This window comes from Calidris pugnax, unplaced genomic scaffold (assembly GCF_001431845.1).
Source record: "Calidris pugnax isolate Ruff unplaced genomic scaffold, ASM143184v1 scaffold44, whole genome shotgun sequence".
Lineage (NCBI taxonomy): Eukaryota > Metazoa > Chordata > Aves > Charadriiformes > Scolopacidae > Calidris > Calidris pugnax.
In genome coordinates this window covers 27,423,222-27,451,190 of record NW_015094506.1, presented here as the reverse complement: position 1 = coordinate 27,451,190, position 27,969 = coordinate 27,423,222, and the positions used below count along the sequence as shown (strand labels likewise).

At 37.5% G+C, this 27,969-nt stretch overlaps 1 protein-coding gene across 4 annotated transcripts in view; it reads left to right on the top strand.

The window, feature by feature from the left end:
* Positions 1-27,969, top strand: part of PPHLN1 (periphilin 1) — a 70,924-nt gene that overhangs the window by 30,102 nt on the left and 12,853 nt on the right. For all 4 annotated transcript variants that reach the window (XM_014964243.1, XM_014964242.1, XM_014964245.1 and 1 more), the window contains 3 exons: positions 1,681-1,763; positions 5,951-6,070; positions 8,064-8,204. In XM_014964243.1, the coding sequence (XP_014819729.1) occupies positions 1,681-1,763; positions 5,951-6,070; positions 8,064-8,204 (344 nt within the window). The remainder of the gene's footprint in view (positions 1-1,680; positions 1,764-5,950; positions 6,071-8,063; positions 8,205-27,969) is intronic.

Genomic DNA, 27,969 nt, shown 5'->3' with positions numbered 1-27,969 from the left:
AAATCTTAAACAAAGTAGCTCATCCATGGGGCTGAAAAGCAGGTATCAGAGGAGCAATTGTCTGTGTTACTTGGTGGTGTCAACAGAGAGATTCTGTGCTTTGGGGAATACGTCAGATTAAAGATGTGATTGTTTCTATCTTCATGTTTTTGGTTTTGTCATGTACTTTGTATTTATCAGAACTTTAATTTTTTTCCCAGCTTTTCTTTTTTGCTATTTCTTTTCATAGTTAAAGAGCTTTTTTTAGTTAAAGGTAATTGTAATTAATTTCTTGTTTTATGGCTACTAGAAATTCTTAAAAACATAGCAAGCAGCCTTATTTAGGTATCCTCTTCAAATCAAGAGTTAAAGTGCAATTTGGAATGTTTGCATTTGCAAGAGTAACTTCCCTGAGTATTTTCAGTAGCATTTTAGAAAGACACATCAGTAACTGTGAAGACTTTTGCATGGATTAGTGGTTCTTCAGCATCATAGCAGGAGCTCACTTGCCTCTAACAGTGGACAGAGATGAGCAGGTGTTTGACCTTTGCTTTGTATTAAATCTGCAGTTTACAGATGGTATGAAAATGTGGGGAAAAGAGTAAAAGACCAACTTTTCAAATACCTCTTAAATATTTCCTATTGTTAAAAGTATGCATTTTGCATAGACTTTTCTGTACATTTTTTTGTGTGTAGGTGGTGGTATTTTAAAATACACAACATGATGCAGCACTGAGTAAAAAAAGAAAATAGCTCAGCTATTAGGAGTGAGATGCCATGTTTGCTCTTTATTGCTTTGCCTCATTAAATTAAAGCCACATTTGTTTATGGTTCTACTAAAATAATTTATATCCCAATTTTCATAAGTATTTGGTAGACTTTTTAATTCATCCATTTCTTAATTGTATTGATACAAATCTGATAGAAACCCAGGTGAGTCTTTATTATTTTCCATTTGTGACAGTCAAGCATTTCCCAGTGAGTAGGGATAGTCTAGTTAATTGAGACGTACTGACAACACGTATTTGCTTTTCGTATTTACCTTTTGCAGATCCCTTAGATGTAATCCATAGACGACCACAGGTTGGAAGCTAGTAGTTCACACAGCAACCAGTTCTGCGGCTGCGGGCGGCCCGTAACCGCTCTGTGGAAAGGCTGTGCACGGACTGCCATTAGCACCTGTGATTAGCACAGGGAATCTGAATTGTCATTTTGCCCATTTTAAGTCTTACAAGAAAAACACTGGTAATACAAGGAGCATCTAGCCTGTGGTTGATCCAAAACAGGACTGTTTCCCATGGCAGGGCTTTTCAGCATACTGTGGGCCTGCTGAACCAGTTCCTTTGCTGCCTGGTTTCCTGGAGTGATTGACTGGTGTATAATGTTTCACCTGTTTATATTATTACAGGAATATTAAAAAGTAAAACCACATCATCTTGCCAAATCGTATTGATACGCCCTTTCAGTTAGTGTTGAAAACAAGAACAATGGGTTTTCCTAAATATGTGGGATAATAGAGCTATATCTCTTCTCTTTTTGTAAAGAGAAGAAAGTGTTATCAGTATTTATCACATGGTGGAGCATATAGATTTCATGTCTGACTTGCATGAATTTCACTGCAATATTTCTAAGTCTGTAAGTATATTTGCAGCATATATCTTTATTATAGTTTTACAGTCCTTATTTTTTTCTTCATTGTAGGTAAAGAGAGGACATCAGTTCAGTCACTGAAAACATCAAGAGATGCATCACCTTCAGGCTCCACAGCAGTACCCTCATCAAAGGTGAATTTTTCAGTACTTCTCACTGTGGTTTCAGATTGCTCATTGTTGTTGGATTTTTTTCTTGGGTCGGAAGGAGATACCAATGCAGCTGTTAAGGAAAGGAGCGTCTTGAATTGCTCTGCAATCCAGCAGAGAATGGGTTTCCCTTATCTGGCAGGAAGGCGCTGATAACGCTGTGTATCTAATGATAACACCGACAAAACTTTTTTATTCTGTATTCACTGTCTCATTTTAGGAGAAAGGGAGTTTTGTATGTATTTAAAATTGTCATTTTCCAAACTACGGAGTGTGCTAGAAAAGGAATTGCAAGGAGAAAAAAGGGGAAGCAGTTTTTAGGAGCAACAGATGAATTGGGCAAGCCTGTACTTGCACTGAACTCCATCCTTTAGTGATTCCTAATCTGTGACTGGGTTTGGAAACTGTGTGGTGAGGTATCTGACTGTCTGGGAAGAGCAGCAGATAGCAGACTTGACTTGGAAGCAGGGCTGCTCAGATACAGTGGCAAGAGTGATAACGTTTACTTGGGGAGGGAGCTGTGTTGCAAGATCATTTGGTAAATGCCATTTTATGTTCTAAATGATGCTGTTTGATTTCCCATCAAAAAAATCTTGCGGGCTGAGGACCAACTACATAATCTTGCTAATGAGTTAAATGGATAGGCTAATAAACACTAACAAACAATCCATGTCCAATATTGTTCTGGCTGTCCTGTGGCAGCAAAAACATTTTCACACCACAGACTGCTTCCCTATGAATTGTATTTGAGGTTAAAACGAGCACTTCCACAGGAATATTTTCTCTAAGTTGTTGAGAAATACTTTAATGAGAAATAAAGAAACAATGCATTATATTGTTCTAAGTGAATAAGGTCCTATTAAAAAGTAGTGTTTGCCCTAAGTAGCATGGTGTACTAGCCTGGTTCTTGAGGTCTTTTTAATAAAAGCAGTGGAATGTTTAAACAAAAAATAAAAAAAAAAAGCAAATGGAAGAAAGAAAGGTACTTTTTGTTGTGAGAAGGTGAGACTGAAGGAAATAATTAGATGGGGAAAAAAAAATCAGGCTTTGGTTATGCTATGTCATTCTAAGTACTTATCCCTTATGCAGCTCTTCTAGAACTGCTGTGCTAGGCATTAGCCAATTGCCAATGTCCTTAAGGGTGGGAGGCAAGTGATATATTTTCAGCTATGTAAATGAGGAAAGTAAGATAAAAGCTGTTATGCACAAGTTACACTGATTTGGATTATAAAATAAACTTTATCGTTAGTTCACCTATTTTGCTTACAGGCTCAGCATACTACAGTTTAATATCAAATCCTTGCTTAATACAAATCTTTGAGAACAAGGAGGCATTGCAAAATCTCTTGCTCTCGTATTAATATGCAGCGTGAGCTTGAAATATAAAGTATTCTTTAAATGTTTTGCTTTCTTCTTTAGTCAGGTTTGATCTATGCTGTATTGGTTTTATTGCCAGCAGTTTGCATATATCTGCTGGCAGTGGGATATCCACTTGATGTAAGCTACACAAAATGAAACTTTCTCTTTGATGGAAATCATTTCCCCAGACAATACATATATTTATTGGGTATGCGTCAGCTGCAGAAATGGAAGTACTTCAGTGACCTTTTATTGCTTTTTCTCTTGAAGTCTCATGCTTGTAATGTACTGTCTTGTGTCAGTGGAGCTTCTCAGAGTGATGGCTGGATTACACTGACCAGTTAAGTGATACAAGTGCTTCATTGACATAGAAATATTGACAGAAAAAGTCTTGGCAAACCATGATGAACATCTCCATGGCCAGGGTCTTAACAATCTACTTAGACCTGAGAAAGGAGTTAATATACTTTATTTTATAGATTAAAGGAGATAATTTTTAATGCTCGAAGTTATAATTTAGCTTTGAAATACTTACAAAGGTACATGCTTCTGCAGCAATATCTCTTTTCACTGTAGTAACTATATGCAAATCTGGAAAGGTATTCTTATCTGTCTTATAATTATTTTGTTACATATTCATGCATGTGAATTAATACATGTTGGTCTTATCTGATCTTAACCACCTGTTTAATTGACTATGGCATGAAGTCTTTTGTGTTTTTCTTTAATAGCTGTCTGAACTGCAAGCCTTGGAGGTTGTATCCAACGTAATTAGAGCAAAAGGCAGATGTGTGAGACAGGGAAAGCTTCCCAGCAAAGAAAACAGAAAACTAACAGATTTTTGCTGTTCTTAATGTCAAGCATGAGATAAAAAAACACACCTCTGTTTTGAGGCAGGGAGGAAAGCTTGGTTCTTTTTTATGAAATACACTAGGTTGTTAATTTCTTGCAATTTTGCAGTTTAAGAAACTGCAGACATTTTCCTCTAAGGAATATGTTTCTGTTCTTTCTATTCAGTTGTAGTGTACCTGTGGAAGTACCGTTACTTTACATAAAATACACTCAGGATTTTTTAATACATATTTATTGACATGGTACCTATGGAATTAAATTAAGTAAGATTCTTTTTGCTGTAATCCAGTAGATACTGGAGTGGTTAGGTTTTTTTTATAGCTTCTGGAAAATATAAGTCATGTGAGATTTTATCTTAATTTCATACAAAGTCAACTGTCGTTGGCAAAGAAACTGGTAATTTCTTTTTGCTAATATTGGTCAGAGCTACATTTGAGGAACAGGAGAGATTAATAATAGAACCACAATAGAAGATTTTTTTGGCAGATAGGGCAAAGTCAGGTTAAAGGTAAAAGTCAGGCATACGATGGGGAATAAAATCATGGGGGAAAAAAACTTGGCAGACAATAGTTTGTAGTGAGACCAGTCTGAGAATAATCATGTATTTTGGAAAGGTGGACTGGGCTAATTATTCTATGAATTACACTAAGAGTTTCTTTTAACAATCCTCTTCATACAGCTGCATATTGAACTTTGTCACCTCCTGACATTGCTGATTATAATTCTGTAATTTACAGTTATAGAAAAGATAGATTCCTATTTGAACATTGTGTTGCACTTCTGGATTGAGATAAAAGTGGTGTCTTTATGACGCAGAATCCTGGAAGGGTTCTGTGAACTGTATATTTATGCCATACTACACCACAAAGAGATGTTTGGATAATATTTTACTTGAGGTAAGTACAAAAGGTCTGAAGATGAAGCAGTTTTATTACAGTTCACAGTATTTGCTTCCTCTGGCCATTTATGTAATTTGAAATCAACTAATGATAAGGTAGGGAGTGTTGGTTTTTTTAATTTGTTTTTTTATTTGCTTTTTTTTTGTCCATCTATATGCTAAAATGGAACAAGCATTGGGTAGAAATTGTGACAACCTGTTTCAGGAAGTAGGACTTTTGTATATTTTTTATGTATCCATCTTAGTGTTGCAGTATTTAATAGTAGAATAGTATAGATTCTTGGATGGATGCTTCCATACATAAAGTTGATTCAAATGAAATACCCACATTGTGGTAATGAGATTTATAAAGCTAGCTATTCCTAAACTGGTGTGTGGGTGTTTGTCATTGCCGGTTTGTTGCTTTGCTAGTAAAAGCCAAATCATATTCTTAGAGAGAAATCAATTTAAAAATATTAGTTATATGAGTATTTCCTTCTGAAAAGGAAGATTAAAAGCCCATAAAGCCGTGACTGACTCTGTTATAAATAGTCAACGTTCCCTCCAAATAAAAAATAACTAATTTTAATGGAAGCAGCTCTGTCCCTAATTAACTTAGGTTTTATACCCTACAGAGTACTTAATATTTTACTTACAATTTGTTACAACCTTTTATGCCTGAAAATCACATTGAATTATTGGATCACTCCACACTTGTATCTGACTTCATAGTGCCTGTTTGATTCAAGTCTCTTTAAACTCAAGTGGTCTCAAATAATTTTTCTGTTATTTCTGTCCTGTGAATTTAATAAAACTAATTCTGAAAGTACGGTGCTTTTTTAAATATTTGACTGAACTTCATTGATTTATCTCTTTTTCTGCTCTTTTTTTTTCCCCTCTGCTCTCTCCCCACCCACTCTTCTTTTTAAAGAAATCAGTCATCAAATGAACTAGCCTCAGCTTCCCTATTCCCTATTTTAAAATGTTTCAGGAATCTGGATAACTGTTTATTTTAGTTTTGAAGATGTTTTGCTGTGCGTAAATACATTTCATGTTAAACTTTGACTCCAATGTTTTTATGCAGGCCTTGGATAAGAGCAACAGACTATCAGAAAAGGAACTTGCAGAAGCTGCAAGCAAGTGGGCAGCTGAAAAGTTAGAGAAGGCTGATGAAAGCAATTTACCTGAAATAACAGAGTATGATGTAAGACAGTATTAATCAGTTTATTTTAAAGTGTTACAACAATAGACTTGTTTTTCTGTACTCTTCTGTAAGGCTCATTTTGTAATTTACCCCTGAATTTGTCTGCCTGTGTTATTAAATGTTTGTTGAAAGGGAGTGAGAGGGAGGCTAAAGCCTTGTGATTTATTTATTTATTTATTAAAATACAGAAAACCGGAGTAGGTTTAGTTAGTATAATTTGAATTTGTGTTGAGTTTCAACTGACCAAATTAGGTTCTGGCTCTCCAAGGAACTCTTGCACTAATGTAAGTCTGTACTCCTACTCAACTCCTTAAAATTAGCAAGGGACTTCTGAGTCAAAATTCAAGCATGCATGTAAAACATAAGACTAGAAAAGAAACTCTGGTTTATTGAGTGCAGTTTCATGCCATGGCAGCCTGTCATGTCATGTAGTCCTTTTCAGAAAGCAGTCTTCCTCTGTATTAAAAATTAAGTTTTTGCCTTGGTACTGCAGTAGATAGATTTCCTGTTCATTTCCTTCCAGGAAAAAGAAATTATTAAAAAATAAGGAGGGTGGTGGTGGTGGAGGGCTTGGATTGAGCAGAAAGAAGCAGCAAACTGATCCAAGCATGAGTGCCATACGGAGGAGAACATATGCGTGGACATTTCTGAGAAGTTCAGGAGAGTAAGAGTGATGAGAAATGTCACTCCTGTTCTTGGTGAGAGGAAGGTAATGCGAGGGATGAAAGAACAGAGTTGGCCATATGGAGAAGAGTTGCTTAAAGCTTCCTCTCTGCTTCAGAGAAAATTACAATGGCAAAATGACTCAAAATAAAGAAGGATTCAAAATTAAAAAATTGCAGGTGATTATGGCAGGGTCTGAGATGATGTATTGACTGAGAGAGTGTGCCACAGGAATGCTAATGAAGGAGGTGAGGCATCTAAATCAGAGTCCTCGAAGAAAGGATGCTTCTCACCCTGATTAGCCTGGCATGTATGAATTGCAACAGTTTTTGACTTTTTCCAGTTTATCTTGCACAGTGCTTAATAGCTCAAGTTTGTGTTGCACTGAACTTTTCAGCAGCCTTTGCTCTGTCTTGGGCATTTCATGATTTACTCTAAAATTGGGATGCAATCTTAATGGTTTCTATTGCTCTAGTGCTCATAGGAGCACTTCAGCATTCTTTTTTTGTCTAATGTTTTTCTCTTTCACAGTAGTTAAATTTTAAGATTCTCCACCTTTTTATTTTTGAATAGTAGAAAATGTTTTTATGCATCTTCTTCAATTCTTAAACCTTATTTAAAAAAAAATTACTAAACCTCAAATCTCTTCCTTAATATTGCATTTAAATATGCAATTAGTAATTTCTTCTCTTTTTGCATTGTCTATATAGACTCCTTGGAGTGGGAGTCTTTGGGGCAGGGGTACTGTCTTAATCTCTGATTTAGAGACAAGTTTACACAATTTCGGTACTTCAGTAAGATTTCTCATATTATCAGGAATCATCTAAGCAGATGTTTGCTTTTGTTATACAGTACGTATCTCTGTTCCTTTAATATTTCACCTCTGCCCCTGAATGTTCTAGGAGTTCTTTGTGACGGCATTTTGATTTTGTCATTGCCTATTTACCTTTGATTTTGTTACTTTTATCCTTCCCCAGAAAGCTAATCCCACTTTCATCGTGGATTTCTTGCTAGCTGGGGTTATAAATATCACATAGTTCCTTCTCAGCAGAAGGGTAGGTAAAGGTTATCTGACATCCTCCTCTTTACACAGTTAAGGCTGAGTCATAGATTTTTTTTATGATGTCACATTTTCTACATGTTTAAAATCCATATTTCTATATCTGTTAGATTGTAACAATAATACTTCACTAATAGTCTTGATGAGCAAAGACATATCTAATTGAATGACTGTATTTGGATTTTTATTTTTGCTTTCACACTGTGAGGTTTTTATTTTGTTCTCAAAACTCTGACTTTTTTTTTTTTTTTTTTAATCTTTTTTTTTAAGGCCGGATCTTCGGCTCCGTTATACATCGAACAAACAGAGGAAGCAGAAACAAATATAACGGATAGTACGGAATTATATGAGGATGGTCCACTTCTTGGCCGCTCAAAAGCAATTGCAACTAAGACGAAGGAGATTGAACAGGTGAGTCCTCTTGGCATTTTGTCACTGATACAGTACCTGTGGAATGGTTTGAACTGCTAGAAATATGTTGATTTATTTTTTTCCTCCTTGGAGTGCAATATGAATGTAATCTGATTTCTTGAGATGATGTGATGATAACATCTCCAGCTATTTAATGCTCTGCATTACTGAAGAAGCGTGACATTTATCCGCACGAGGGAATTAGTGGTAGTTTTCTGTAACTTAGATGCAACACCTGCTCTTTTGCAAGCCAAGAAAATGACTCCTGCTTTGAATAAGTGTTTCAAAATCAAATATAATGCAGATGATTTCAAATATAATTTAAAAGTAAGGCTTTACATGAGATCAAATTATCAAAAATGACTTTTACACTGTAATTTCCTTAACTTCAAAAATACACAGTTTGGGATTGAACACTAGAAGCTGACTGTTGGGTTGGGGTTTTTTGTTGTGGGTTTTTTTGGGACATTTTCTTTATTGGGTTATTGTGTTTGGATTTTATTAAATCAGCTTTGATTCTCAGTGCCTTTGTCATTCTCTGAAGATTAAGTTTTGCTTTGAATACAGTGGTTTATGTCTGGATGTGAGAGGGATATTGTGTTCAGAATTTGTATTCTTTTCTCTCTTGTGTTGAGTACATGGGGATTGATTTAATACAAACCAAGATTTCTATTACTCGTTTGAGGAATAAAGGAGACTTTTTGAGGAGGTTCAATGGACGTTTATTCACGTATTCATCTTTAATACCGTTATCATAAACAACCAAAGTGGTTTGTTTCCATAGTTTTGTTACTTTAAATGGAGAGTTTGGAGATTTTTCTGACTTGATCTTTCTGATGTAAATGCGACTCTGTCCAACTCTGGAAATTGCATTTAAAGTTTATAATTTGGGTGGGAGAAAGAGCTTACTTTCTTCAAACTCGCTCTGATTTACAGTGTTTTCAGTGTGTGGCTTGGATGGGTGGAAGGAAAATATAGATCACTTTTCACTCTCATGATTATCTCATAATAACATCTTCAAGAAAATAAGTCTCTGGTCTTGTTCGAGATAAGCTTATTCTAGGTCTTCGTTTTCCATCTTAATTCTAGTGGCCTTTGTTCTGTTGCCTGTGAACCCATTTCCTGTACTGTAAAACTGTTGTTCCTTTTTTTCTTGATGCTTTGAAGTCGTCGTTGCATATTTTTGTTCCTGGCGAACATGGCTTTGCATGTCTGTTGGGTCTGGCGGGGATGGAGTTAGCCATAGCATAGCTATGAGGGTCAGAATGCACTTTGTTTATCCCTGTGTCTGATCACTAGGTTTTACTTGGCCTAAATCAGCTAATACCAAATGCATAGACTTATGACTATTTAAAAATGACAAACTGAAAAGACTAGGAGCAGATTTTTTAAAATAGCCATTGTGATTATTTAGGCTGATGCTGGTGAATCTGTCATTGGTTTATTCCCATGAAGATCTGCCCTAGGTCCTGAGGACAGGCTTGTAGAGAAGACAGGTGAAAATTCAGGCATAAATACCAAATGTTGTTTTCAGTATGATCTAACGTTATTATGTTTGGTTAGAGTTTGCCCAGATCTCTAAGGAAATCTAGATTATGTTCTGTAAAACAGAATACTTTTAGAAACTTAGCTCAGAAAAGCCTCAGGAATAACTTAAAAAGATGAGAATTTCATAGAACCAGTTTCTCCTGTTGTTAATTTGAATATTGAAGCTGTCAGCTTCCGCAGAATTAAAATAAGACTTGATTGATACTGGAAGCCTCTTCAATACATTTTATTTAACAGAACAAGTTTCTTATTTTTTTATAAAACCAAGTACTGTGAAGTTGAGAGCTATACAAGACATTTATTGAATCATTTAAACATAAGACTGTAAAATGACCTATGTGTTTTTCAGATAAATGTTTAAAATTAACTTCTGCTTCAACAATTAACAATAAATTTTCTGGAATTTTTTTTTAATGACAATCCTGAAGATTTTCATAATTGTGAAATACTGTCAATCTTCCTACTGTATATGGAAGGAGTCGCTGTAGAATTTTGTACACTGTTCTGTTGACTTTAAACTGTCAGCATCTAAAATTAAATTTGGTTTAATTCTGTGTGGTTTGAGTTCTTGGCCTTTGACAAGGAATGAGAGAGGGAGCAAAGAGTGGAATGGAAACTAAATTTACAGTCCTGTGGTGAACAGCTTACTAAAGGTTCTTTGGATTAACTTCTCAATATAATTTATACTGGGTTTACTACTGTGTAACTGAAAGTATGTTTCTGGTTTTTACACAGTAAAATTAGTCTTTAACATGCAAATATAGTGCTATTGCTAGTCATGCTGCATTTTTTATATAGATGTAACATTTAAATCTTAAAAGTGAACTGTAGATTATAATACACTTTAGGAATAGGAAGGTTGACTTCATAATGAAATATGGAATACATTTATAAGAAAGCTTTTATATAATTTGCTTCTGATTATTTGTCTTGGAGACTCAAATAACAGCAGAAAATTTTTTTGTTCTTTTAACTTTTTGCCAGTGGAATTTCATTCAGGTCTTTAAAATAGCTTCTGAATACCTAGTTTTAAGGTATTATTTCTGGAAGGTAATTTTGTGGAAGGATTACTAAAATAAAATAAGTATTGCAAAGAGTTATGCTGCAAAAATGGTGAAGCTGTAATCCTTCTGCAAAGCATGATTCCCGAAAGATTGGTCTTCACTGGACAGCTATTAAAGTATTTGAAATGAATGAATAAATGGGGGTGGGCATAACTTCTTGTGCCACTGGGTATGTGCCTAAGAATTGGTGAGGGTCCAGCTAGTGTTTGAGAAAGTGAGGCTTGATTAGAAGGCTTGACCCATCAAGGGTGTGCTTCTGTCTCCCAAGTTCTTCTGCTTTCTCTTGGAGCACCCGATCTAGTGATACTTGCTTTTCAGTTCATATTTACTCTTATCCCAATTCCCAGATATTCTTGCTGTTCCAAATTCCTGATAAAGCCCTCTTTGCTTTATTCTCTCCATATCCATCTGTCTCTAAAAGCTCCAACTAGGAAGAAGAGTAAAGTTTTCCAAATATGTACTTTTACTTCATAGTATGGTGCTATTTCAGGTAAACCCAGAGGCAAAAAGCCGTGCTGACAGAGCACATAGAATGTTGCAACGAGCAAATTCATTGCCATACAGCAGAGAAACAGGGAGCCTGATGCCCTGGGCAGGAGTGGGGAGGTGGCAGCTTGTGATATAGTCTCTTAAGAAAAAAAACAAAAAAAAAATCCCATAAGCAATTGAATGAAATACTCTTACATGTGTTCTGTTTAATTAAGTCCATTTCTGTATCTTACGTATCGCTCATATCACTCCTTTTTAAAGTTACCTCTGCCTTTCCTCTATGTTACTATAACACAATCACCCAATCCAGAATTTTACATGGAATGTCATTACAAATGGTTGCTCTGGTTCATCAACACAGTATTTGTATATTATTTATTTCACGGGGAACTTAACTGCAAGTTTTCATGCAAAATCATGTAATTTGAAGAAAAATAAAATTCTTTGTGTGCTGACAACGACAGGTCAAAAATTGTCAAACAAGTGCTAGTTGCTGTTCGCTATTTAGTGATAATCTTTTAAGAGTCTGCAGTTGCTTTGGAAGTATTAACTGAAGCTGACATAGAGGAATAGAAGTTGTGCTCTTGGATGAAGGCTCAGAAGAATCCAGATTCTGTTTGAACACAGCCAAGAACTATCTGTTTGACTCCCAGACTAGAAAAACTCTAAAGCTTATGTTTAATTTGAAATCTGCCAATATTACTTGGGAAGGAAGAACGTGGCTGAAGATGCAGAGGCACTTGAGAACATTGCTGAACTGGGACTGCAGATCCTGGAAGTCTCTGGTCCCATCTTTGAAACAATGGGCAAAGTGACAGCATCATAGAAACATCCAGGTTGGATGGGAACTCACCTGGGCCAATCTTCTCTTGAAATAGAGCCTTAGATCATGTCATTCAGGGCTCTGTCAAGTTGAGTCCTGAGTATTTTCAGTGAGGTCAACTCCATTGTTTCTCTGGACAGCCTACTTCGGCATTCTGGTGCTCTCTCTCTGTGCTCAGCTGCCATCACTGTCTTGCGTGCTGTTCTCCAGAATATGCTTTCCTTCTTCCAAGGACAAGGTTTCTATTGCCTGCTGCTCCTGGCAGTTCCATGTCCCTATTCTTGAACTGTGGAGTCCCAGCTCCTTGCTGTGGTCCCTGGCTTTTGGCTGGCTTCACCTGCCTATCCGGACCTGCTCCACCTGGAGCGGGCTCAGTTGCTCTCAGGGGCAAGAGTTAAGTTCCCAGGACCTTCTGGCTCTGTTGTTTTGTGGTTGGTAGAACAGGAGTGTTCCTGGCACTTCCACATGGTGGGTACTGGGAAAACTGATCCCTTCCATCCTGGTGCATCTTCCATCTTCTTTTCCATCTTTATGCCTCTTTGCAGTGAATGAAAATCTGCATCATTAATGCATGTCTCATATTGTAATACATCCCATGAAGTAGGGTCTAGATCCATGATGGGGCTTTTGATGTTCTATTTGTAAACAATCAGAAACTTTGGAGAGTTTTTAAAAACAAAAATGGTGAAGTAATGAGCTTTCTATGTTGTTTTTTGTTGTTTGGTTGGTTTTTTTTTTTTTAAGCTAGGTTTTTCATTACACTTTTGAACATGCCTTTCCCTCTTTCCTCCACAATTATAATTTTGAAATTTGGTGTTATTTGTTGTTTGAGCATGGTGGGGTAGAAAGCTATTGAACAGGTGTTTAAAAGATTGGTCTGGGTACTTGAAAAGAGTGTAACAGAGAATTGTGCATTGTCCTGTCAAAGTCAATGAATGTCCATAGGTTGCTGATGAAACAATTTAATGCACTTTTTAATATTTTTGCATTTAATAACATGCAATATACATTAAAGTATTGTTTTGGAGTTTAGTTTCTGTTTTTATATAGTTAAGGATCAGCAGATGCTTTTAGCACGTAATGTGCTGAGGTGTGTTTTTTTGCGGAAGTGATGACAAATACGTCCCTGGTGTTAAATTCACAATTGGAGCGATTCAGTGTTGGTGTTACACAAAAGGCTATCTCTTTGTTGTTCCTTTATGAGCATGAGTAGCAAGGATTCTTGAAATGGCTTATCTTGTCTAGACATCAAGTCTGCAATACCATGTTAATTAGTCCATTATTATGTGTCCAGTTTCTTAAATGTTGCATATGCAAGTGGAAGTGACATGGGTTACCTCTGAAAATGTATTATTTTTGGAAGACAAATTTTGCCAAATGAGCTGAGTACTCTCCTTGATTTTTGGCAAAAAATCAAACCTCTAAGTTTCTGAATGAGATTTGACACTCAGACCTCAATTTGTCTGTTACCACAGAGCTCTGGCATTTAAGAAGGAAGCACGGGACTTAATACATTCCTGAATGCTCTTTTTCTTAATGGAATTACTGGCTGACTGGAAGCATTCAGTTCAACAATATTTTTAAATGTCCAGCAGAATATTATTTTTAAATGTGCAAACATTTGGATTAACTGCTTGTTTACTTGACTTTCTAAATTAATATAACTTAACAGCCCTCAGTAGTATTAATGAGCTGTTACCCTAATTTGACAGCCTTCTTGCTGGAAGATGCTGAAAATCACAGTTTTTCCTAAAGCTTGCATTTGAAACTTCATAGATACAGTGCATAGGAAGAAGGAAGAAATGGGTGTGTGGCTGGGTCAACAGTCAATCGAGATTCTGTTTCCAGATCTCCTAATTGCTTTTCAGTTTTAGGTAAATTACTTAGATCTCTGGCTTAGAAGTCGTAGTTAAGTAAGAAAAGCTGTTGGTTTTTGCAGTTGTAGCATGTGTGGTTTCAGAAGAACTGTTTCTTGTTCTTCTGCTTTGTCAAATCTCTTGTTCTAATAAGATTTATAGGGCAATAACTGAATTGTCTTTTTGTGTGTTTAGCACTTTTTAATGGGACTCTGTTCTCTGGGTGTGCTGCTCTGAGAGAAGACTGACAACACACAAAGTGAAACTTTTACATTGCGAGGACAGAGTTAAGAAAGTTTTGATTTTAATATCAGACCATGAAGAAAATATACAGGCATTTCTGTCATGATAAAATACAGTTTCTGTAATGTATGGAAGTATACTGCATGCCTTCCTCCCCACCCTGCCCCGTGTCCGTTGCTAGTCTTGTTTTGCTTCGAAAAGAACAGTTTTACATTGCTTCAACAGTGTAAAGGTGAAAAAGGATGTAAATATGCAATAAATTCCACATCTTGGCTAGGAATAAACTAATGACAAACCATGGCAAGTATATCAGAAAAGTTTTATAAGTTCTGGATATGTTAGGTTAAACATGTTAGATTAAATATTTAAGTTTCAGCCGTTGTAGTAAAATAAATAAGTTAATAAATTGAACAAATGGGAATCTGGGAAGGAATGAAGGAGGCTGTCAAAGCTGGTCTTGGATATATATACCTTTTCTTTTGGCTTCAGCTGAGCCAGGGAAACAGGTCACCATTTCCTTAGATGAGCTGTTTGGTCTGCTTGTGCTGTTGCTTATTTCAGGCAAAATTATCTAGGTTAGAAAAAAATCCCTAATTAAAATATGAGTTAAGAGGTAGGTAAGTTAAGTGAAGCTGAGGGAACTGGAACAGTAGCTAGGGAACACATTAAGGGATTATTTTTGATTATGGATGAGATCAGACATGCTTTGTTTCTGACGGGAGTAGACCAGATAAAAGCAACAGGCCGGATGAGAATAAAAGATGGGGAAGCTGTAGATTTTGGTTCCTCCTAGCTTTTCTATTGTCCTTCAAACCTTGTATACTTAATACACAGTAGCAAGGCCTTAATGATGGACTCATCATCATCATCATCAGTCTAATTTGACTGGTAGCATAGCATGTATCATGCTTCCTCTGAGCGTATGTTTATTTCATTTAAATGTAAGATGTAATTAAGTGTGTTAATTTATTTTTTCCTAATCAAGAAAACATTTGTCTGAGGTTTTGGTATTTTGCCTTAGGCTTCTCAGAAAAATTGATGACGGTTCCTTTACTTAATGATATCATCTGCCTACGATCTTGTTTCATCCTTTTGAGGTTTATTAGTTTCCTCATATCAGTATCCCTCTCCTTATATTCAAGGCAAGTCATTAATTACTTTTTGCACTTAGGCGCTTTTTCTTCTATATTAATTCTGACTTGCTGATTTTTCTTCTATCTTTTAATATTTATTGTAGATCTCCTTAATTTTTACCACTGCAAAGTCAAATCAATTAAGTTGTTATGCCTATTTGCATCTTTATAGTTCATACTTGGCTTAAGTCTTTTTTTGTGCTGCAATTTTTGGTTTTCTAAATCTGAGCTGTTTGTTAGAAATTTGTATTTTCACATTTGTTGGGACTGCAGATGTTTATTGGGACTGTGAGATAGAGAACATAAAAGCTTTTGGTGGGTATTCTCGTAGTAGTATTAATGCTCTTTACAAATGCATTGATTTAAAGCAGGATACTTTTAAAAGGATGTGAAAACTTTAACTACTTTCCTTTTCTTGTGTTTGGGTCACCATGCTTTACAAGTCACAGTTTTTTCCACTTTTTCAGCATATTCCCTTCCCTTTCCTTGGCCATTATTGGGTTATTTGGTGTGTGCTGCAGTCTTCATAATTAAAAACTGCTGCAAGTGCAAAATCAGTGCAACTCACTCATTTTGCTTCAGCACCTGAAGGTATAGTTTAATAAGAAAATGTATTACCACATTTCAGCTTTTTGCCAGCAGCTTTTTTCATTGGAAAGCTGATAAAAATATAGTGTTATTTAATATGCAGCACTCGGAGGGATACGTTTAAGAGAACTTAACACCATAAATGTACTTTACAGTAACAGTAGGGTATTTTCATTCTTAGACTCAAATACATTAGATAAATTAATCTGTAGCTTTCTGTCATTATCTATCTATGGCAGATTTTGTGTTTCACAGTTTATTTTGCCTTACATTTTTTAATGTAAACAGTTTTTGGCCTGTGCTGAGCATGTTATTTTGAAGGAGGTGAATGCTGGGGACTCAACCCATTGACAAATCTATTCATTGATACAGTTTTTGGTGTAGAAGCACTTCATATGTGTTCAGTACTGCAGATTGCAATGTCTCAAATAGCTGTTTGCTTACAGACTGTCTTAAAGGGGATTTTTTACATATATCATAATTTCATGGCAGATCTCTAGAAGACTTAAATGAGAGAATGTTAGTAGTTAGGTACTTGATAAAATTGCTGGGCTTAGTTAAAACCAAATAAAATGTGAAAGAACGTTGTATCTGTTTCACTCAGTGCCAGGCTGTTCAAATCTGAAATAAAAGATCCACTTCTTGGCCAGATAAAGTGAAAAAATCAAAGGAGTTGTGATAGAATCATTGAATGTTTTGGGTTTAATTTGATTTCATTAAAGCGGATGTTTTAGCCACATAATGCTTACCTACTGTGTCTCACTGAGCAGCTGGTGCTCAGGAGATCCCTGTTGGAATACACAGAAACATAGAATAGTTTAGGTTGGAAGGGACTTTAAAAATCATCTAGTTCCAAGCCCTGAGCCATGGGCAGGGACACCTCCCACTAGACCAGGCTATTCAAAGCCCCATCCAACCTGGCCTTGAATGCTTCCAGGGATGGGGCATCCACAGCTTCTCTGGGCAACCTGTTCCAGTGTCTCACCACCCTCACAGAAAAGAATTTCTTCCTAGTATCTAATCGAAATCTACCCTCTTTCAGTTTAAAACACTTACCCTTTATCCTATAAGGACTCCCTGGAGCCTTCTCTTCTCCAGGCTGAACAACCCCAACTCTCTCAGCTTGTCTTCACTGCAGAGGTGCTCCAGCCCTCTGATCATCTTTGTGGCCCTCCGCTGGACTCACTTCAACAGGTCCATGTCCTTACGCTTTTCACTTAATACTATTTTTTCAGTCAACAGCTAGCAGTGATTGTTTGAACAATTTCTTGTTCTGTTGTAAGAAACCAGAAGAACTTAACAGGATGAAAGAAGACTTGGAAACTGTAATACTGAGTAGAGTAGGAAGAAGAAAGATTAGTTTTAAGGGAGTGATGAGTGTAAACAGAATTGGAAAAGGCATTAGGAAAAGAAGAAACTCTCTAAAAATGTGTAGGCCTTGATGTATAATTTGGAACTAATTATGATAAATTGCCTACTGAAAAAGCTGTCAGAATCTAAGATGCTTGGAAGGATAAACAGAACTGACACTGGTGAACCTCCTGAGAAAGCTGAAGGAGTAGAAATGATGAATAGTCTGAGCCTCGATAAAGGCAGTAGTTTCTGTGGGAGTGAGGGTTATTGGTTTTGTGTGTGTGTGGTTTTTTTGTTGTTGGGGTTTTGTTGTTGTTGGTTTTAATAGCTTGAATTTAATTTAGAGGATAGAGAGAGGCTCCTCCCCAGCTTCCTCTCCAACTGATTATTATTGCTTTAATGGAAGAGCATTGGTAGACTTGAGAGGTGGGTTTAGCAGCATTGTTTGATTTCATTTTTGAACTGTTTTAAGGGTAGAAGATAACATTCTCTCTGAGTTGGCTCAGTGCACTGAGGCTTAAAGTTTCAACTTCTTAGTATTTTTCTTTCTTATAACCTAGTGTCTCTTGAACAAGGCATCTTTTGAAATTTGGAGGAATATTTTAGCATTGCTGCTGGGGAAACCTGCTGCTTCGTGGGTTGAAACAGAATGAGAATAGAATCAGTCCCATATATCTAATGATTAAATCTAGAAATTTAAATTGCTTCAGAAATATCCCTAGCTCAAAGATTACTGTTTAGCGTCTATACCCCCCTCCCCACCCCCCCACTGGTTTCACATCAGCTCTGTCAGCGTTCCCGATATAGTCTGAGTGTCGATCTTCTGACAGACCTGAAGATGAAACATGAATCTGAACGGTGCTTAGAATAGGTTGTGTGTAGGGCTAACGGCGAGCAGTGTCGTAGAGGAGAGGTACACCCCATGTGTGATGATGGGAAGGTGGTAACTGAGCGAACATGGAGCAGCCCCTGGTAAGTGGCAAATGAAGCGTGGTGGAAACAAGGTAGGTGACAGGAGGGACTTGATGTTTGGCATGGAAGCTGGTTTCCGTTTCTCCTGCACTGACAAGAGCTTTAGGCCTCAGGAGGCTGGAGTAGACAGCGACAGAAGAGTTATCACACAGGCAACCTGGGAAGGTAGGGAAAATCTGTTGAAGTGTGAATCTAGTTTTATGGGTTTTTTCACATGTCTTATTCCAGATTGTAGGACTGATCTTAATATAAAGAAACTTGTTTTGTAGATAACAGCTTTGCTGGTGCAGGTAGTTTAATCCTCTAATCCATTTGTAATCCGATTTGTGTACAACACTGATTCCTGTATAAATACAGGATCATCTGTGACCAAAGGCACTTTGGTGGCAGGTTGTATTTGTCACCTGGTTCTTAACTTTCTATTTCTTTTTGTATTCAGTATCTCAGTGCCTAACTTGATGTGTTCTTTCTTCTGGCATTTATTTCACTGAGCAAATTAAGCTCATTATGTTTTAAAGATGGGTACACTACACTTATTTTTAATAGCTTGCTCTTTTCTGTGAACATTAGTGATTTGACAGTCATTAATTGGGTGGCATTTGAAAAGCGAGCAAATTATTTAAAATGAAAAGCTACAATTTATGGTTTTGCTAAAATTATTTTGAGTGCATATAACATTTGTATAGCTTTGTATCTTAAAAGCTCAGCATAGAAAGTATTCATTTGCTCTGATCTTTAAAATATTCTCCATGAGAAAGGTAATTCTATAAGGCGTCAGAATTGGGAACTTAACTTTCGTACATGATATGGGAAAAAATCTCTTGTTGCTTAAGTTGCTTATGCATGTGCTTCTTCTGTAAGTTAAGATTATAAAAATATTAGATTTTTATCTTGGGGTGTAAATGACTAACGCGCATCATCATTTATCACCGACCCACAAGGATCACTTTCCTGTTTTGTTTGACTCTTACTTGTGCTCGTGTTGTGACTCAGTGATTGTCTGGACATACACTAGTACGGATATCACAATTCACACTTCACAAAATATGGCAGAAAAACAAGGGCCAAGATTCCCCACAGGACAAAAGCTATAGTGTGCCTGTTTTCACTGAATTTCACTGAATTTCACTGAATTTCTAGAGTTGGAAGGGACCATAGAGATCATCTAGTCCAACTCCCCTGCTGAAGCAGGATTGCCCAGAGCTAGAGCATGTTACTCAGGACTGCATCCAGGCGGGTTTTGAAAATCTCCAAGGAAGGGGACTCCACAACCTCCCTGGGCAGCCTGTTCCAGGGCTCTGTCACCCTCACCGTGAAGAAGTTTCTCCTCATATTTGAGTGGAACCTCTTATGTTCCAACTTGTGCCCGTTGCCCCTCGTCCTCTCGGTGGGAACCACTGAAAAGAGTCTGGCTCCCTCCTCCTTCAACCCTCCCTTGAGATACTTGTAGGCGTTGATAAGGTCTCCCCTCAGCCTTCTCTTCTCCAGACTAAAGAGTCCCAGCTCTCTCAGTCTCTCCTCATAAGGGAGATGCTCCAATCCTTGAATCATCTTTGTAGCCCTACGCTGGACTCTTTCCAGTAGTTCCGTGTTGTGACTCAGTGATTGTCTGGACATACACTAGTACGGATATCACAATTCACACTTCACAAAATATGGCAGAAAAACAAGGGCCAAGATTCCCCACAGGACAAAAGCTATAGTGTGCCTGTTTTCCCTTGGTACTTTGCATTTCAAAGGCTAATAGAGTCAACCTGACTTAAAAAGTCACAGAAGATGAATACTGACAAAATTGAGTGAGTTGTGTTGCTCATGGCTCTTTGGCTTATCATGCTTCTTGAGAAGGACTGTTAATTTTTTGAACTATTGAACTTCCAGTATCTCTCTGAATGACACTAATAACCTTTACTAGATAGGTTTGATACTGTTTCTCCATGGTTTAATTGGCTGCTAGCATTCTTTCCCCCTCTCCTGCCTCCCGGATAGCTTAAACACTTGATTTCATTGCAACATGAAATGTTGTGCTTATGTGGGTACTGTATGTACTTACTTGACCATAATTATTCCCCACAAGCAGTTCACCAACTTAGTATAGTAGATAATTTATATATGAACATTTTAGGTGCTACCTAAATAAAAAATCTCCACATAAGCATGTTTAAATACAAAATCAGGATAGATTAGGGTATGCTGACACAAAGTTTTCAGTGATCATCTTCAACTGGAAATTTGCCCGGTTTATTACTTTTTTTTTTAAGTTGGCTTTCTGGAGAAACTAGTTTATGCAATCACAGGGTATCTCTGATGTGTATCTCTTGACTCTATTGTCGGGTTTCAACTAAATTCAATATAGGCATAAACTCAGATGATTAGTTGTTACAAGCTTTATGAAAGTAGGCAGTAGCAGCAACTGCTAGTCTATAGTGTGATTGCATCTCACTAGACACTGGAAAGTCCCCTGAAGCAGGTACTGCAGTTGATTTAAAAAGCAAAACAAAAAAGTAACTTGTACCATGGCATACCTCAGCTGCATGTTACAAAGAGTTTGGTGGCAACCATAGTTTAAGAAATTACATCCCTGTGCTGGCACAGTAGTCTTGTGGGGCCTGGCTGTGCATCAGATCAGGAAAAAGAATGAAAAGTTTGCAGATATTAATTTAACCAGTTATTCCTTAAATGTGTCTGCTGCCATAGGTGAGTACCCACACTGTGTTTGTGTGTCAAGCCGCTGGCATCTCTGAACATTTAGTATCTTGAGAGCACTGCCTTAGGCACTCAAAATTATTTAAGTATCAGGCAGAAACCTATAGAAAGCGATAGCTTTTGGCAGTTTTTGGCATTTGCATAGTAACGTTTCTGTTTTGTTCTAGGGAAGATAGAACTTTGAAAACTATTTATTTGATTTTTATTGCAAGCTGCCATGACCAGAACTCTCTTCTCCCTTTAGTACACCTCACCATCTTCTAACTTAAGTAGCCTTCGTTCTACATGGTGTGGAGAATTTACTCATTTGGGAGCACCAGTGCATCAGTAGAACCCTCATTGCAGCCTCTTCCAGCTGGCCTCTTGGCACCAAACTTTTATCTAGTTGTGAACCAAGCTGGTACCCATCTGCTCCAGCCACTAAACTTGAGTAGAACCTGAGAGGAAAGAGCAGTCACAATAACCAGTATTTCTGGTAGTGAAATAGCTCAGTTTTTTGAACTAAATGGTCCTTGTTAATTAAAATTCTAAGCTCTTACGGTTCATTGAAATATCTGCACTTTTAGGAAAAAGAAGATCAAAAGATTTCTGAATGGTTTGTGTATTTATTCCCTGTCAGCTAATGTGATGAAGATCTGGAAGCATGCAATTATAGAGAAATGCTCCCACACCGAGGAGCTCCTCACCGAGCCACACCACAGCTCACTGTGAAGTAAAGCTGAATGCCCTTTTGAATGCCTCTGCTCCCTGCCACTGAACAGGAAGGTGCAGCAAAGATTCTTTTGTGGTTTAAGATAAAAAAGTCTCTTTGTTCATTTGGGAGAACCTGTGAGCTGGATGCAGCCTCCTTGAAACCCGTAGTTAGATGACTTCTACTGGTGGGGCAGTCTTGCCCATAGCTCTTCCAGCATGGGGATGGAGACTGTACCCTGTACGGCTCTTGGCAATGACCGGTGCACCCCTCCACCCACCCCCAACAAAAGTTCAGGGGCTTTCACACAGTTGAAAGGAGAGAAACCAGTGTAGGAAGGCGTGTGAATCTCAAGTTAGGAACTTTAACAGGAAGATTCCTTCTCTATGGAGAGCGGTGGGCCATGCCAAAGGGAGGGACAGGAGGAGGACTGGATGCAAGAGAGCATCCAGAAGGCAGGGGCAAAGGGATGCAAGAGCTTCTGAGGAAGAAGCGGAGTGGAACTATGTCTAGCTGAGGAATGAGTTGACCTCTGAATTGGAGGGTGGAGGAAATCTGGAAGAGATGAAAGGATTTGTGGTGACAGGAGAGGTAGGGTTGGGAATCGGGAGTGTGGGAAGCAATGAACGAGGGTGGGACTGGACTTGCAGTTGAGAAAAAAAAAGATAAATATTTGTGCCAAGATCAGGAACTGCAGCCAAGAGGGTGGGGAAAAGAATGAGATGGGGAACAAGAGGAACATGGGTGGAGATGGGAATTAATTCCACAGAAGCTCTGAAGCCCACGGGCAAATGCAGTGGAGTTTCTCCCTGGCTGGAGGGTGGAGACGCTACATCATGCAAAAAAACTCGTTGCTATTTCTGGTGCCAGAAACAAGTGGGGAGCTGTCAGGTGCTTCCAGGCTGGTGTCTTCCCCTCTGGATGCCCTCGAGGCATCTGTAGGAAGCTACAATGGTCAGGCAGGAAATGCAGCGTTCCTGCATCCAGTACCTGCAGTCGCTCACTGAAGAATTTGATAATTTGATAAACATGTCAGTCACTGGTGATGGTTCTGTTGTCCGCTTGGTTCACTGTACTACATTTCTCACTGGCTAAAAATGAAAACAATATAAATAATTTCTTAATGTAGAAATGAGTTTTTGATGAAACTGATTGTCTGCTTACCCAAGGGTAGGTCTGACATAACTTAGAAATGCCCTGATTAATTTTTAAACGCTTTTTGTAGTTTTTCTCAAATTCACTATTAGGCATAACTATAGCTCACTGTACAATTTTCTTTTTTCTCACATTGCTGTTAAAGGATGTTTTCTTGTAACTATGTTTTTGCTACAATCGGAAGCAAAGATAAATTCTTAAGATTCTGTTTCCTGTTTCACTGAGGTCAGTTAATGCTTTTTTTTTCCCCTTTGATTTTCTAGTAACAGGATACCCAAATGTTTAACTCTGAGCTCTGGAAAGCTCTCTGACTCACCCTTGATTTGGTGTAGGCCATTGGTTTCTTGAGCCCACGTATAAGTGATAGATGCTTTTAATAACACAGTGAAATGTTTCATAATACATACAACAAAATTATTGTTCTTGTTATTCTTGCAATCCCCTTTTGGATTGGGAATTAAATCTGCATTCCAAATGTGACAATTATCATCTGTACACTAGTAAACAGACAGTAAAATGGTTGTAGTATGGAGTCATTAACATACCGAATCCAGATGAGATTATTGTAAAATTGTGAATTTATATGTGATTTGATAAGACAGACTTTAAAAAAATTAGTTGAATGCATTCTTGGTGTGTGACAATTTGTCAGACAGTATTTGGGGAATGGGGAGGTGGTCAAAAAAATCTTGAATTTAAATTATACGGTCTGTCGTGACCCAGATAAGTTAGCAAAAACCCTCTGTTTTAGGAGTGTTTCTTTCTATTTTAAGTGGGAGAGGCTTTTTGCAACCAAGAAAAGCAGGTATCGTTATCGTGATTTGTCTCTGGAGCCTTTTAATCTGTGTAGGTGTTACTTGTGTCACGGTAAGCAGCCAGAGCAGTGATACTTCAAATAGAAGTATCTCATCTACTGTGAAGATTATTCCCTTCTTGTTCGTTTAGATTGAACCAAATACTTCCATTGTTTTGATGGGAGAAACAAAATACGTGTATTTCTGAAAAACATATGTGCAGGTTGCTGAAAATTTGTATTAAGATACACAGAGGTCTTTTAGGGGTGAAGTGCTGAGCTTAGTTTTGTCCGCTGTAAAAGAGACAAGGTCATTTAACATGTTAATTGAGTTTCAGTACTCAGTGTCTCATGTCAGGTAAGGTTTTATGCAGATAAGGGTATAAGCTTCAAGATTCAAGATGATTCAAGGTTTGGAGCATCTCCTTTATGAAGAAAGACTGAGAGAGCTGGGACTCTTTAGTCTGGAGAAGAGAAGGCTGAGGGGGGACCTTATTAATGCTTACAAGTATCTCAAGGGTGGGTTGAAGGAGGAGGGAACCAGACTCTTTTCAGTGGTTCCCACCGAGAGGACGAGGGGCAACGGGCACAAGTTGGAACATAAGAGGTTCCACTCAAATATGAGGAGAAACTTCTTCATAGTAAGGGTGACAGAGCCCTGGAACAGGCTGCCCAGGGAGGTTGTGGAGTCCCCTTCTTTGGTCCCTTCCAACTCTAAAAATTCAGTGAAGCTTCCGTTGGTATGATTGCAGTTCATTTCAGCATGAATTGCTCAGCCTCTATGTGTAGCGTGTAAGCAGGTAGCTTTTTACTGTATTCCTTAAAGCTCCTGTAGTTTATATATATATATTATATACTGAAAGAACCTGTGCACGTGTCTGTAATGTAACAGTAGGCAGTGTTTGTTTCTGTTCTTTAAGTAGTGTTTCCATTTAGTTATGAAATATACCTTTTGTTTATGTTTTTTGTGTTTGATAGAAAGGCATGAAATGTAAATACATTTATGCCACGAGGTGATACACGAAGATGCTTAGAGAATTCAGGAGACGTGAAATATTTTTTCAATGAATTTCTGATTTTTCAGAGAGCTAGGTTATATGGGAGCTTGAGTGAAGACTTGCCAAGGGAATGGGGAAGACTCATAAAACTGTGGTGGCAGAAGTGAAGGTGGTCAGAGGTAGTAGTGGTTCTTTTATTATGTGTGTATTGGCCAAGGCAGGGTCCTTCAAATAGGAAGAGTGATTTGGCTTCGTCCACAGCGTAGTTTGCTGAGCAATGAAGAACTGAGGAGGACAAAGAGAAGAGGTGAACAAGTGAAAAAGAGGTTAATACTAAGTTGAGGTAAGATGAAGCGGGTCAATGGATCGTATTAAAACTAGGCAACAGTTGTAAGATCTGGTTTCAGTGCGTTACAGCCAACAAATGGAAAGTGTTAGTCATTTTTTTTCATTAAGAGTGTAAGCTGTTGACTTACCCTGCAGAAGGCAACTTTTTCTTGTTCTTTTTTTTATGAAACACTGTTATAATCCTACATAGTCCATGCTACTCTCTTAAATAAATAAATAAATGGAATAATCCTTTGTTTAATATGTAAATCAATTCTTTGTGGATACTAATCCTTGAAATAAAAAAATGTATTACCTGCTGATTTGAAATTAGAAAGTTTGCAAATTTTATGCCCTTAAGTGATTTTAAAAAACAAAAAGCCCATTGGAATTTCTAAATTAAATGAGAAAATATAATTCATTTTCATTGTGGTTTTTTTATTTAATTTGGCTTACTCTATTCTAAATAATTTTTTTCCACATTTAATTCTGTTTCCAGACAGTGTAGTTCAGCCAGATCTTTATTAGCATGAACTGTTTTGTTTAAAAAAAAAAAAAAAAGTTCTGGAAGGCTGCATGAAGAGAGGAATGCCTTATTTTTCAGGATATGTTTGTACGAATAACCCCTGTCTATTCTGTATCTTTGAAAGCACATGGTAATCTTGTATGAAGTAAGGTTAAAAGGTAAATGGCATGGTACTGTTTCTTTTGGCTATTGCAATAAAGTGTTTGACCTTTAGCAACCTATTTTTATCTTAGGCAGTAAACTGTTTAGTTCTGCTTATCAAAAGAGACTTCACTGCTCTCTTTCCATGCTGCTCTTATCCAAAACATACTGTATCAATCCGGCATCAGTAGACTTTATCAGCAGCAGCTATTATTCTGCTTTGAGATACAGCATAAAAAAGTTGATTTATATTGTAACAGCATATTTTATCCAAGAAATACTTTCATATATAGTTCTGTGGTTTCCAGTTTCATTATCTAGTTTAGACTGTCTTTTGTATTACCTCCTTATTAGCTTGTTCTTTCCCCAGATTTTAGCTGCTTGACTTAAAATTACTTACCAAAGTGAATTATTTTTAGACGATTGAAACAATAGTCTATTTAACTCTAAAGATAAGATTAACGTGGCAAAGTAAGTATATTTGCAGGTATTAACAGATCTCCTAATTATTTGAGGATATCTTCAAATCATCACGGTGGTGGTAATTTGAAATTGTATGAAGTGTTTGGTTGAAGGGTTGACCCCTGCCCCTGGCCTTCAGTTGTCTCTGTGATTTGCCAGAGGGAAGTTCTACACCAGAGACAGAACGTGCTGTGTCTCTGAAGTGGCCACAGTTCATAACGCTGCTGGTAATACTCAACAAATCTTTAACCTTCAGGAAGCTGAGTGAGTTGCTGGCAATCTGATAATTTGTTGAGGCTTTAATTTGTTTATTGACTTGTTAATTTACATGACACTTTACCATCATTACTAGTAAACAAATAGTGGTGCCATAATCAGCCTCCCTGTTTTATGGTTAGAGTAAATAGGATATTTTATGAAGTAAATCCAAGAGGGCTGAGTCTAGAGCTCTAGCATCCTTGTGGAAGTTTTCTCTTGAGTACTAGAAATAGTTTTTTGACTTAGTGAATTTGTTGCATTGTGCCATTTTCACAGTTTATAGTTGACAGCGGTCACAGAAGGCTGCTCTATGCTCTCTGAAAAATACAGAGCTAAAGCTCTCAAAATCCTTCTCAAAAAAACCAAACCAATACAAAATGCTATTTGATGGTCCCATTTTTCTTCAATTGGTCGTAACACTTTTTATAAGAACTGACTGAAGCCAGACTCAAAAAGAATCAAAGCTTTTCAGTGGATGCCAGAATCTGAAGACAAGTGAACACTTCAAAAAGTCATGTGTGCATTCACATATCTTGCCAAGTTTGTTCCAAATCTGTCCTCTGTCAGTTCACCCCATCAGACAACCTCTGGAAAATGTTCAGTGACACTGGGTTTAACAAGGCAGACATTCCTTTAATGAGTTTGATCGGTAACAGTTCTTGTGCTGAAATGCTGCAGTGTTGCTTAACTATCTCATTAATAAAGGCTTGTAGCGAGGAAATAGAAAGCCAATGTTCTTAGTCTCTGAAGATCATTTAAAGTACAAAATAGGTGTGTTTTTCACATGGAAAAATAGTTCACAATGAAAAAAAGCAACCACGGATTCCCAAGCTTTTTTTGAACAAGCTAGTTGCTGTGATTCCTCAATACTACTTACGACCTGTAACCCAAACTTATTGAATAACTAATTCCAAGTACTGTGGGATACAGTCAGTGGTGTATCCACTGAGTAAATGCAGAACCCCTGCTACGTCCCTTGGAACCACAATTGGTAATCACTGCCCTAAGACTTATGATTTACTAACCATAAAAGACAATCTCTACTCCTTGTGGCTTTCTCTTTGGGGAGAGACATGGTTTCTATTTTTACCAATTTTTTGGATTGGATTTCTGCTTCTAAATTGAACTGGAAATAGCTAGAATTGTGGGAACAAATTTTTGAGAGATAGGTTGGGTGTTCAATGCTAAAAATACAGAAGGAATGAATATATTTTTCTATAAGAAATGAGGTTTCATCATACAGCTTTTCTGACCTGTTCTACTCCCAGCCATTGTGCTACCTTTATATTCTGTTTCTTTATGTATTTTATATTTGACTGAAGACATGTGCTAATACAAGCAAACGTTTGCACACAGATGCTGTGTGCTTTGTCTGGGTTTGGTAGCAGTTCTATGTGTGGTCCCGGATGAGCTCAAAGAGACTGGACATACAGTAAGGCCACAGATTAATGTCCTCTTGAGATGTCATCCACAGCTGCTTGTCACCTTCTCACCCCAAACAGGTGATTCCTCCCCGCAGCCCAACTGATGTGCTAGCATGTGACCCGATCAGGCTGATTTTGCCTAAAACATGAATCCTGTGTATTACTGAGTCCTGTGTATTACTGGCTCACACAAACAAGGGGGGTGATGGTTTCTGGCA